This window comes from Neovison vison, chromosome 11 (genome assembly GCF_020171115.1).
Source record: "Neovison vison isolate M4711 chromosome 11, ASM_NN_V1, whole genome shotgun sequence".
NCBI classification, from domain to species: Eukaryota; Metazoa; Chordata; class Mammalia; order Carnivora; family Mustelidae; genus Neogale; species Neogale vison.
This window is the reverse complement of record NC_058101.1, coordinates 11,059,737-11,071,820: the sequence shown is the minus strand read 5'-3', so window position 1 is coordinate 11,071,820 and position 12,084 is coordinate 11,059,737. Positions and strand designations below refer to the sequence as shown.

Here is a 12,084-nt window from a genome sequence, read left to right as displayed (position 1 = left end):
GTCAAATAGATAAATAAAATCTTGAAAAAAAGAGTTAAATAAATATTGACAACTAATTCAAAATTTTAAAAAGGCTAAACAAGCATTTTCTGCCATAGGCTTTTAGTTTGTGGCTTCTTGTGGAAAAGCTCTAAGGAACTGATGGTTAAGCTAGCCTTTCAGATTCGTCTAGACCTCAGGCAGCCTGAGAACTGCAATGGGAAAGAGCAGGAGGAAGAGGACTTAATCATCTTGATTTTGCTAATTGCGATGCATTTATTTATCTAACTTCTCTTTTTGAACTTTAAAAAAATTTTTAAATAGCTTTATTGAGCATTCATTCTGCTTTTCGTTTCTTTTTCAAATTCAAAATAGGAACTGACGACATCTCAGGAAAGTGGTGGAAATGTTCTTCAGATGATGTATGAGAAACCTGAACGATGGTCTTTTACCTTCCAGTCATATGCCTGCCTCAGTCGAATACGAGCCCAGCTTGCTTGCCTTGATGGCAAGCTCAAAGACGCAGAGAAACCTGTATTGTTTTTTGAGCGATCTATATATAGTGACAGGTATATATAAATGTCTTGCCCTTGTCATTCTGGAATCGTGGCATGGAGCTGGAATTTTTTTTTCTATTTCTGGTAATCAAAGGAGTAAGAGGCTATGCTGAGGATTTGAGATGGAACATTTCCTGTAGCAGTTTGGTAATAAAGGCATTAGGGAAGTTCTAGCATTCATAATTGCTAGCTTCCATGGAGACTTTGGGGACTATGGTAGCCATATCATTCAAATTTATGGAGAAGTTTTTTTTCTTCCAACCCTTTTAAAATTTTCATCTACCCTGGTGAAATCTGGATCTGTATTCAAGACTTGCTTCTTGAGCAAGATCAGAAATCTCTAAGGGTTACCCTGCTTATGTAAGGATTCTTTTAAGCTAGAGAGTTGGCGCAAAACAAATATTCACAAACTTTGGTCACAGGATCCCTTTCCATTCTTTGTAATTATTGAAGAGCCCAAAGAGCTATATTACTAATTTTAAATAAATTAGTAATATAAACCCATTACATATCAGCATAAATAACATACTTATAAAAATTATATTTTTCAAAACAAAGAAATTAGTGAGAAGAGGCTTGTATTGTATTTTGCAAATCTCTATAATGTCTAACTTAATGGGAGACAGCTGGATACTCATTTATGCTTCTATAGTCAATCTGTGTACCATGTTCTTTTGGTTGAAGTATTGTACATACAGTAATCTGGCCTCACGGAACTCTTGGAAAGACCTTGGGGACTACCAGGGGTCCCGACCCTACCTTTTTGAGAACTGATGGCCAAGAACATATTTCTTGTAGTTGGAGATACTCTATTAATTGTTTTTCTGCTAACTCATTATCTGTCATGGATTTTTGGAGAATGTTCCATGTCCATTTAATAGATTTATTTTCTCTTTTCTATTTCTTTGTGTTTTGTGGAAAGGAATTATGTTTTGATGTAGACTCTCTTTCAGGTATGTCTTTGCATCTAATTTGTATGAATCTGACTGCATGAATGAAACAGAGTGGACAATTTATCAAGACTGGCATGACTGGATGAATCAACAGTTTGGCCAAAGCCTTGAACTAGATGGAATCATTTATCTTCGAGCCACTCCAGAGGTGAGACTCAGTAAAAATTTGCTTGCTGTGGTACCTGGGTGACTCAATCAGTTAAATGTCTGTCTTTGGCTCAGGTCATGATTCCAGAATCCCAGGATCGAGCCCCATGTCAGGCTCCCTGATGCTCAGTGAAGAGTCTGCTTCTCGCTCTCCTTCTGCTCCTCCCCCTGCGTGTGCGCTCTCTCTCTCTCTCTCACTCACTCTTTCTCTCAAATAAATAAAATCTTCAAAAAAAAGTGTTTTAAAAAACTTTGCTTGCTCCATTGACAATTTAAAGTAATATTTAGAAGTCCTTTTAGTGGTATGCAGTGAAAGCAATTTAGTTCAACTCCACTCCCTACTTTCTATTTCCCACATCCAACCTCCAAATTAGAAGCTGCGTAGATAGACGGATTCTCTTTTCACAGCAAAGAAGAAACCCACATTTGGCAAGTTGCTCTTTTAGGCCCTACTCTGGGCTTCCTCAGTTTTGTTCTTCATTATTTCTTCCTAACTTTGGGAAGTTGGTCTCTTATCTATCACAGCTAGATTTAAAAATTTGCTCAGTGAGGCACCTGGCTGGCTCAGTGGGTTAAGCCTCTGACTTTGGCTCAGGTCATGATCTCAGAGTCCTGGGATCTAGCCCCACATTGGGCTCTCGGCTCAGCAGGGAGCCTGCTCCCCCCCCCCCCGCCTTCTGCTCTGCCTACTTGTGATCTCTCTCTCTCTCTCCCTCTGTCAAATAAATAAGTAAAAATCTTAAAAAAAAATTTGCTCAAGCAACCCTTAGGATATAGGTTTCTTTTCTTTTCTTTTTCAAAGATTTTATTTATTTTTTTTTTTTTTGTGAGAGAGAGAGCACAAGTAGGCAGAGTGGCAGGCAGAGGCAGAGAGAGAAGCAGGCTCCCTGCTGAGCAAGGAGCCCAATGTAGGACTCGATCCCATGACCCGAGCTGAAGGCAGCCACTCAACCAACTGAGCCAACTAGGTGCCCCAGAATATAGGTTTCTTGGTGTGAGACCAGATATTTTAGTTACTGAATTTCCATTGTCTAGAATAGGGCCTAGGTACATAGTAGGAGCTCAGCAAATACTTGTGAGTGAATTGCAAAGTTGATGGAAGTCCATTTCAAGAAATCTTTTATGTTTTCATGGCTTGGGCTGGATAGTGGCTTCAGTTGAGAAGAGATTTAGAGAACCCTTGCCATTTTCAGTTAAGGGAGCTTACTTGAAAATGTGAGTTTCATTATAGATTATAACATCGCCATTTTTTTTTTTTGAAGATTATATTTATTTTGGTTTATTTGTGAATTGTGTAAGACTGATGATTCACAGACCTGTGCCCCTGAAACAAATAATACATTATATGTTTTTAAAAAAAAAGATTGTATTTTTTATTTTATTTTTTACTTTTTAAGATTTTATTTATTTATTTGACAGAGATAGCAAGAGAGGGAACACAAGCATGGGGGAGCTGGACAGAAGAAGCAAGCTGGAGAGGGAAAAGCTGGCTGGAGAGGGAGAAGCAGGCTCCCACTAAGCAGGGAGCCCTATGCTGGGCTCTGTCCCAGGACCCTGGGATCATGACCTGAGCCGAAGGCAGACGTCCAATGACTGAGCCACCTAGGCATCCCGAATATTGTATTTATTTATCTGAGAGAGAGAGAGAGAGAATGAGAGACAGCACAAGCAGGGAGGAGTGGGAGAAGCAGTTGCCCTCCTGAGCAGGGAGCCCAATTCAGGGCTCGACCCCAGGACCCAAGATCATGCCCCGAGCTGAAAGCAGATGCTTAACTGAGTGAGCCATCCAGGCGCCCCCATTCTTGTTTATATATAAAATTATGTAATGAATCCAGGAGGTGGATTCCTTTCATAAAGCTAACCTAAGAGCTTACTTTTTTAGCAGATTTCTGGTTTTCCTGCTTTCATTCCGGTTTTTATGTTTTTTATTCCCCTGTCTTCCCTAAACCACAGAGTAGATTCTGATGAATATGAATGCCGTGACTACTAGCCAGAAAGAATACTGTGTTGCTACTGAAGCTGAATTTTCAGAGAAACTAGGTTTCGGATTCCAAGTGATGATTTTGTTCTTCTTTTTAATATCAAGAAAGCCAGAATTGAATATAATAATTTTGAAATTCACTTCTATTTTTGAAAATAATTTTTATTTTTAATTATAAAAAATAGTAAATGCAAATGTAGAACATAAAGAATATAATAATTTCATTTTGCTAGAAAATATAGTATCTTCAAGTCTATAAACACAAAACTTTATTTCATCAATATTATTTATAATATCTTTTGATTGTAGGATATTTAAGTATTTGAAAAGAAGATTTATAATAAATTTTGAAGCACAGTTTGTGTATTGAACTTCTTACCAAACTTACTTTATACACTATTTTTTAAATAGGGATCCCATAAGTTTATAGATTTATTCTGAAAGTACTACTTGATTTAGAACCACCAAATGGTTAGAACCACCAAATTTTTCCACAAGTAGGAAAAAAATGAACTATTTCAATTTTCTGGAAGGCATAAATGGAGATTTTTTTTTTTTTGGAATACTATGCAGCCATCAAAAGAAACGAAATCTTGCCATTTGCGACAACATGGATGGAACTATCATGACTTAGTATCAGTATCATGCTTAGTGAAATAAGTCAAGCGGAGAAAGACAACTATCATATGATCTCCCTGATATGAGGAAGTGGTGATGCAACATAAATGGAGATTTTGTCTAGCATAACTAAAGAGACACTAGAGAAGAAGAATTTAATGATCGCAGGCAAGAATAATTATTCCTTGCCCTCAACCCCTTTCTTTTTGTTTGCTTTTAGAAATGCTTGAATAGAATATATTTACGGGGAAGAAATGAAGAACAAGGCATTCCTCTTGAATATTTAGAGAAGCTTCACTATAAGCATGAGAGCTGGCTACTGCATAGAACACTGAAGTAAGTTATTTACTATTTATTTGAAAGACCTTTATCAAATTTTAATCTAAAACATGTACAGATTTTCATTTTCAGCCATTTTTATTTTAAACTAGTATTATAGGATCTCCCAGAATTAGGTGTGAGTTTTGGTTCTTTTTATTTTAATGAGATCCTATTTTCTTGAAATTTTTGTAGTTAATCTCTTCCAGTGGTATTGACAGCCTAATATATGGAAATTAAATGGTAAAGTTGGAAATTTATGAATGCATTACTTAGGTACTCTTTTTCAGAGAGAATTTAAGATACTTCAAATTTAATTTTTAGATCAAGGCTTTGTGGAGGTAGTATCGCACAGTTGTTAACAGCACAGACTTTGTTGTCATTATTAGTCAGATCTTGGGTCAAATCCCGATTTGTTAGTGTGTAACCTTAGGCATCCTTTGAGCCTCAGAGTGATGTCTTTGAGCTTTAGTTTTCTCATCTTCTCAATGCAAACATTCCTTAGTTTATGGGAGTTTTTGGTTTTTGAGAAGAATTACATGTCACAATGCCTAGCTTTATTTTTTTATACTTGAGATTTTTAGTTACTCTTAGTATTATTATATAGTAGTAAGTCTAGGGGAGAAAGAAGGGGTTTCCAAGTACTTGCTGGATAAATTTAAAGTAAAATGATTGATAACATTTTGAATTTCCAGAGATAATATAGGAGTGAATTTTTAGTGCTTGTCTTTTATTTATTGCTTTTTCTAATTATTTTGTTCATCTCTCTCTTGTTTTAAAACAGAACCAACTTTGATTTTCTACAAGAAATCCCTATCTTAACATTGGATATTAATGAAGACTTTAAAGACAAACATGATGGTCTGATTGAAAAGGTAGATTTATACAAAGACTATACACTAACATATGATTTGTCTTGTCTAGAAGTATTATAACTTGTGAAAAAATGATTTTCTAGGAGAAAAATATGCATAAAATTACAGTAAGAGACAGTTCAGAGCTTTAGAGGGATTTAGACCTCACATTCTAATCCTAAGTTTAAATTCTAGCTTAGTGGCCTTACCTAGAATGAGGAGGTTCTTTTATCTCTTCATCCCTTTATCTGTAATATAGGGATAATCACATTAACGAGAATTCTTGCTCACTCCCTTCGCTTCTGCTTTGTTCCCGCTTCTTCCCTCTTCCCTCCATCAGCAGTCTTTAGGGAGTTGAGTAATAAACTAACTTGTGAAATTAAATTCCTCTTTTGCAACTAAATTCAGTATGGAAGATATTTGAAGTTTTAATTATAAAAAATAGTAAATGCAAATGTAGAACATAAAGAATATAATAATCTCATTTTGCTAGAAAATATAGTATCTTCAAGTCTATAAACACAAAACTTTATTTCATCAATAGTATTTATAATATCTTTTGATTGTAGGACATTTAAGTATTTGAAAAGAAGATTTATAATAAATCTTCTTTAGGATAAAGATTTCATCCATTTTTACATGAGCTAAAGTCTTGAGATTGAAGGACTTTTAGTTTTGACTTTACGTGGGACCTTGTCAATGATGAATCGGCATCGCCTGATCATCGAGTCATTGTCTTAATCAGAGTTCAGCTGTCCTCTACGCGTTTGGGAGCTGATTACACTCTGTTAAAGAGTGACACCTGTACTGATAAAGGGACTGGGAGAAAATCTATGGATGTGCACTTGAGAGAGAATAGTAATGGGGATTGTATAATAAATATCCCACTATCCATATTAATTAACTTAGTGATGATCCAAGATCTAAAGACAAAGCCATATTTTTTTGGTTTGTTTAGTTTTAAGAGAAATTTAATTTTTTTCTCCTTCATAAAATGCTTGCTATTTACTGTAACAGAAACCTGACGTTCATAAAATATATATATCAAGAATTTTGAAAATCTCAACATTTATTATTAACTACTCTGTAAGCATGTGATTGTTTTTCTCATGATAGAAAAAAGTAAAGCATATCTGGAAAATTCAGATGACCTCTTTATACCATAATGATGTTAAAAATATAGGATATAATTCATTTATAATACTATGAAAATAAATGAAATAAAATTAAATCAGCCATTGTAATTCTAACAGCCAACCAACATTTTAACTGAGTCAATCTGTAAAACCATTTTTTAATCTTATCTAACACTTCTGTGTTTTGACTAAAAATAGTTTTTAAATGTTATTATTTACATTTACTTTCATTAATGCTAATAATTGGCCCTTTTTTTCTTATTGAAATACATAACTGACATACAATGTTTTATATAGTTTCAGGTGTACAACATACTGATTCGACAAGTCTATATATTACTCAGTGCTTACCACAAGTGTAGTCACCCTCGCTCACCATATGACATTATTACAATAGTTATTTTTTAGGTATATCTTTTTTAGGTATTTCTTTAAGTATTTTTACAAGGCAATAATCTTTGTTTCTTCAGAAGAATTACTGCGTCATCTAGAATTTATGGAGAACAGAATCTTTTTGCATTGTGATGTCGGTCAGTTGGTTAGGTCCATTCACAACTAACATGACCTTTCCTTGCATATTAACATTACAGATTTGCATACATGATTCAGATTTGTGCTTCAGAAAAATTGCAAGTTTTAAGTGTCTGGACCTTTGAGAGTTGTTTAAACCATCACAATTACTAATATTTTTGGTGCTAAAGCTGCATGTCCGTGATCAATGTTATTATAAAGAGATTATGAAATTTGTGTTATGGCTGTTAGAGAACTGTATCAATCTTAGATGTAAATTTAATAACTCCTGTAATGATATTTTAGGTCATTTATCTTTTACTACTGAAGTATTAATATATCTTTTGAAAATAAATGCTATGGCTTTGTGTTGGAGTTACTTATACAGTTGGGTTCTTCAGCAGTTATTACTATTAAATAGAGATGAATACAAGATATTTCAAATTAGCCAAGGAATTACATTAATATTTATTTCCTCCCCTCAGGTCAAAGAATTTTTGAGCACTTTGTGATTTTGCTGAAGACTACAGGCAGCCAAATGATTCCAGATACTTCAGCTTTGTGTATCTTCGTAGCTCAGTATTCATACAAGTCTCTAGAAAACCCAGGTTTTTTACCATTTTTGTTCCAAGAAAAAAATTGTTTTGATGAATTCTATGTAAAAGTTTATGAGCTGTTCCTTTCTTTTTTGCCTTAAAAAAATAAGACATCTAATTATCTCTCACAACAAAAGGTCTGGAGGTAGATGGTTCCAGAGTTAGTACTGCCTAAACTACATCACAAAGGACCCAGTCTCCTTCTGTCTTGCCCCCTATTATGCTCCTCAGCAGGTTGGCTTACCCCCTCCCCTCACCAGTTTCTTAACTGGGAACTTTAATATTATATAGTAAATGGTAATGCACCCTGTGTAAATTAATGTATCTATTGCAAGCTGGAAAGTGGAATTTAAGGAACCCTTATAAAAGGATTATGAAGTTTTAAATACTTTTGATCAAGTGTCTCCCCTACCATCTTAATTTATGTGGAAGATAAAACATTTTAGTATTTAATCACTTCAGTGATATTTATGAATGTGTCTAAAATTCGTTCATAAAGGAGCGGGTCAGACTTTGCTCCCATTTTGTAATGGCATAAACTATCTTACAAGTATTTAATCTTTTTTTCTGCTTTTGTTTCCACATCTGTGGTATGGGTGAGACTACATCTTTTTCTATGGGATTTTAGAGGATTAAAGCAGAAATGATAACTCAAAATGTTTCTGTACTTAAAAGATAAATGAGGGGTGCCTGGATGGCTCAGTTGCTTAAGTGTCTCCCTTTGGCTCAGGTCATGATTCCAGGGTCCTGGGATCGAACCCCACATCAGGCTCCCTGCTCAGTGGGAAGCCTGCTTCTCCCTCTTTTACTCTCCCTTGCTTGTGTTCCGTTTCTCACTGTCTCTCTCTCTCTCTCTCTCTCGCTGTTAAATAGATTAATAAGATCTTAAAAAAAAAAGAGAGAGAAAAAAGTATAAAGATTCAATTTATATGGAGCCTGAAGTAGCTACCTACATTCCCTCAGGCCATTCTTTTAGAATGGACTATTACTCTTATAGTTAAAAGATTGGTTTAAAATATGATTGTCTTTAACTCATTGGAGGTGAAGGTATAGTTTTCCCTAAATTTCTTCCCATTTTTATAGGTAAAAATTTAGTGGACCAGAGCAAGGGATAAGTTTTTCTATTTTATTTTTTGTTGACCCTGTGCTGGGAATGAGTAGTTTTCATTACCTTTATAGCTGGTGAGAGTCAGAAGAGAAATTGAAGACAAGACAAGATGATCTTCTTAGCAGTATAGTCTCTTTTATTCCAGCTCTTACTTTCTGCTGTACCGTGCTTTCCCTACTGACTGGATTAATTAGGCAGCCTGCTATTTTCTTCTTCTTTTTCTTTCTTTTTTTTTTTTTAGTAATCTGTATACCCATCGTGTGTCTCCAAGCCATGACACCAAGATCAAGAGTTGCATGCTTTTCTGACTGAGCCAGACCGGCACCCTGGTGGCCTGCTATTTTAAAGTTTTAAATGAAAGTCATACATTTCTACTTTGAGAACATCATGACCACTCGTCACTTCATAGTTTGCTCTGCTTCTCTGTAGGGTTAGATCCTAGGGTTTTTTCCTTCTCCTTTAAATGACTGATAAAAATCATCTTGTTTTATATGTTCTGTATCTTGAAAGCATTATCATTTTTGTTAAATATATCTTAGGAAATATATATAATAAAGAAGACAAGGAGGTAGAATAGTTGTAACTTTTAAAAGCTGCATGGGTTCATTTTATTAGGTCTGTAGATAAAGGTTGTTTTTTTTTTCCCCTCAAGTTTGTTTAGGTAAGGTGTGTAGTGTTTTTTCTATGCATTTAATCTTTCTACTTGACATTTTGGAAAAATTCTGTGTTTGAAAGGAGGGGAAGAGTCACTTTAACTTTGAAACTCATTTTCCTCTTCAAAATGTCATTTTTTGTTTTGGTTTTTAGATAATCAAGGATGATAATTTTGTAGGTTAAACGTTCCAGATGCACTGATCTTTGAAAGGGAGACTTTGTCTCAAGTCCTACACTCACCATGAATATTGAAACTATTTCATGATATTGTACAGGGTGTTTTTGTTTGTGTGTGATACAAATAATTTTCTTACTAAATATTAGCTTAATAAATAAGTATAAACCTCATGTACTGTGATGGAGCTATACTCATTGAAATGATTATATCTTTTTAAAATTAAAATTCTACTTTAAAAAAATTATGAATATAAAAAGGTGACTGGTTTAAATAACATTGATTCTGTTTTAAGTGAAGACATAGAGATAGAGACATTTAGAGATTTTTAGTAACCTCTAGAAATGTTTACCTTTATGCCTTTGTTAATCTGTAGAATTGAATAAAAGCTTTAAAAAATAAAAGCTTTAGAAATTTGTTATGACTCCAAATAAAAGCTGCACCATTAGGTGTGTCAAGAGTATTGAGCCTAGTGGTCTGTATTCTCTTTGGATCCTATTTCCCATGTCAGATCAACATTATGTACTAATTTTTAGAGTTGACCCTTTTAAGAAGGTAATTTTAATTGTGCAAACAGTCCCTCATCAGAATATTTTTATCATCTATGTCTGAAAGTTTGAGCAAAGCCCCCTAGAAATTAGGTGTGTCTTATTTTATTTTTATTCTATTTTTATTTTTATTTTTTAAGATTTTGTTTATTTATTTATTTCTCAGAGAGAGAGAGAGCGAGAACGCACAAGCAGGCAGAGTGACAGGCAGAGGCGGAGAGTGAAGCAGGCTCCCCGCCCAGCAAGGAGCCCGATGTGGGACTCTATTCCAGGACCCTGGGATCATGACCAGAGCGGAAGGCAGTGGCCTAACTGACTGAGCCACCCAGGCGTCCCAGGTGTGTCTTATTTTAAAGGACAGAGTCCCCAAGTATTTTTTATAGAGATATATAAATTTTATTACCTTCAGAAATGCTAAACCAGATTACAGACCTTACTTGGATTTTACCAGTCTCTCTCTCTCTTTTTTACTTTTTAAAAAATACTTTATTTTTTAGAGCAGTTTTAGGTTCACAGTAAAATTATGTAGGAAGTACAATTTCCATATACTCTTTTCTCCCATATTTTTATAGACTTTTTCACCATCAACATCCTCCACCAGAGTGGTACACTTGTTTTAATCAAGGAACCTATATCAACAGATCATCATTCAAAGTCCACAGTTTACATTAAGGTTTATTTGGTGTTGTGCATTTGTGGGTTTTGACAAATGAATAATGACATATATCTACCACTGTAGTATCATACAAAATAGTTTTATAGCCCCCCAAATCCACTCTGCTCTGTTCATCACCCCCACCCAACCTCTGGCTACCACTAATCTTAATTGTCTACATAGCTTTGCATTTTCTAGAACATCGTTTAGTATGTAGCCTTTGCAGATTGGCTTCTACTTAGTAATTTACATTTAGTTTCCTCCATGGCTTCTTTTCATGGCTTGATAGCTTGTTCTTTTTTTTTTTTAAGCACTGAATTATTCATTGTCTCCATAAACTGTAGTTGTCCACTCCCCTGCTGAAGGACATCTTAGTTGCTTCCAAGTTTTGGCAGTTATGAATAAAACTTCTATAAACATGTGTGTAGATTTTTGCGTGGACAAAAGTTTTCAGGTCACTTGGGTGAATACCAAGGAGTACAATTGCTGGATTGCTTGATAAGAGGGGGGCACCTGGGTGGCTCAGTGGGTTAAACCTTTGCCTTCAGCTCGGGTCATGATCTCAGGGTCCTGGGATCGAGCCCCACATCGGGCTCGTTGCTCAGCGGGGACCCTGCTTCCCCTGCTTTCTCTCTGCCTGCCTCTCTGCCTACTTGTGGTCTCTCTCTGTGTCAAATAAATAAATAAAATATTAAAAAGAAAAAAGAGTGCGTTTAGGTTTTTAAGAAATTTCCTAACTGTCTTCCAAAATGGTTGTATCATTTTGCTGTCTTACTAGTAAGGAATGGGAGTTCCTGTTGCCTCACAACCTTGCCAGTATCAGTGGTTTGGATTTTGGCCATTCTAATAGGTATATTGTATCTCATTTTAATTTGAAGTTTCCTAATGACATGGTATTAACCATCTTTTTAAATGTTTATTTGCCAACTGTATATCTTTAGTGAGGTGTCTTTTTCTTTGGCCCATTTTTAACTGGGTTCATTTTCTTACTGAGTTTTAAGAGTTCTTTGTATACTTCAGATAACAGTCCTTCATATTTTAATTTTTTTATTAACATATAAGGTATTATTTGTTTCAAGGGTATAGGTCTTACACAATTCACAGCACTCACCATAGCACATGCCCTCCCCAATGTCCATCCCCAGCCCCCCCATCCCTCCCAACCCCCTCCGCTCCAGCAACTCTCAGGTCAGATAACAGTCCTTCATCAAATGTGACATTTGGAAACATTTTCTCCCAGTCCATTGTTTATCTTACTCTCTTGACATTGTTTTTCACAGAACAGAAATTTTCAA

At 35.1% G+C, this 12,084-nt stretch overlaps 1 protein-coding gene across 1 annotated transcript in view; it reads left to right on the top strand.

Annotated features, from left to right (window-relative positions):
* Window positions 1-8,397, top strand: part of DCK (deoxycytidine kinase) — a 28,320-nt gene extending 19,923 nt beyond the window's left edge. The window contains exons 3-7 of the mRNA XM_044224754.1: window positions 355-548; window positions 1,490-1,637; window positions 4,456-4,571; window positions 5,338-5,428; window positions 7,539-8,397. Coding sequence (XP_044080689.1) covers window positions 355-548; window positions 1,490-1,637; window positions 4,456-4,571; window positions 5,338-5,428; window positions 7,539-7,565 — 576 coding nt within the window. The 3' untranslated portion in view covers window positions 7,566-8,397. The remainder of the gene's footprint in view (window positions 1-354; window positions 549-1,489; window positions 1,638-4,455; window positions 4,572-5,337; window positions 5,429-7,538) is intronic.
* Window positions 8,398-12,084: the final 3,687 nt, after the last annotated feature.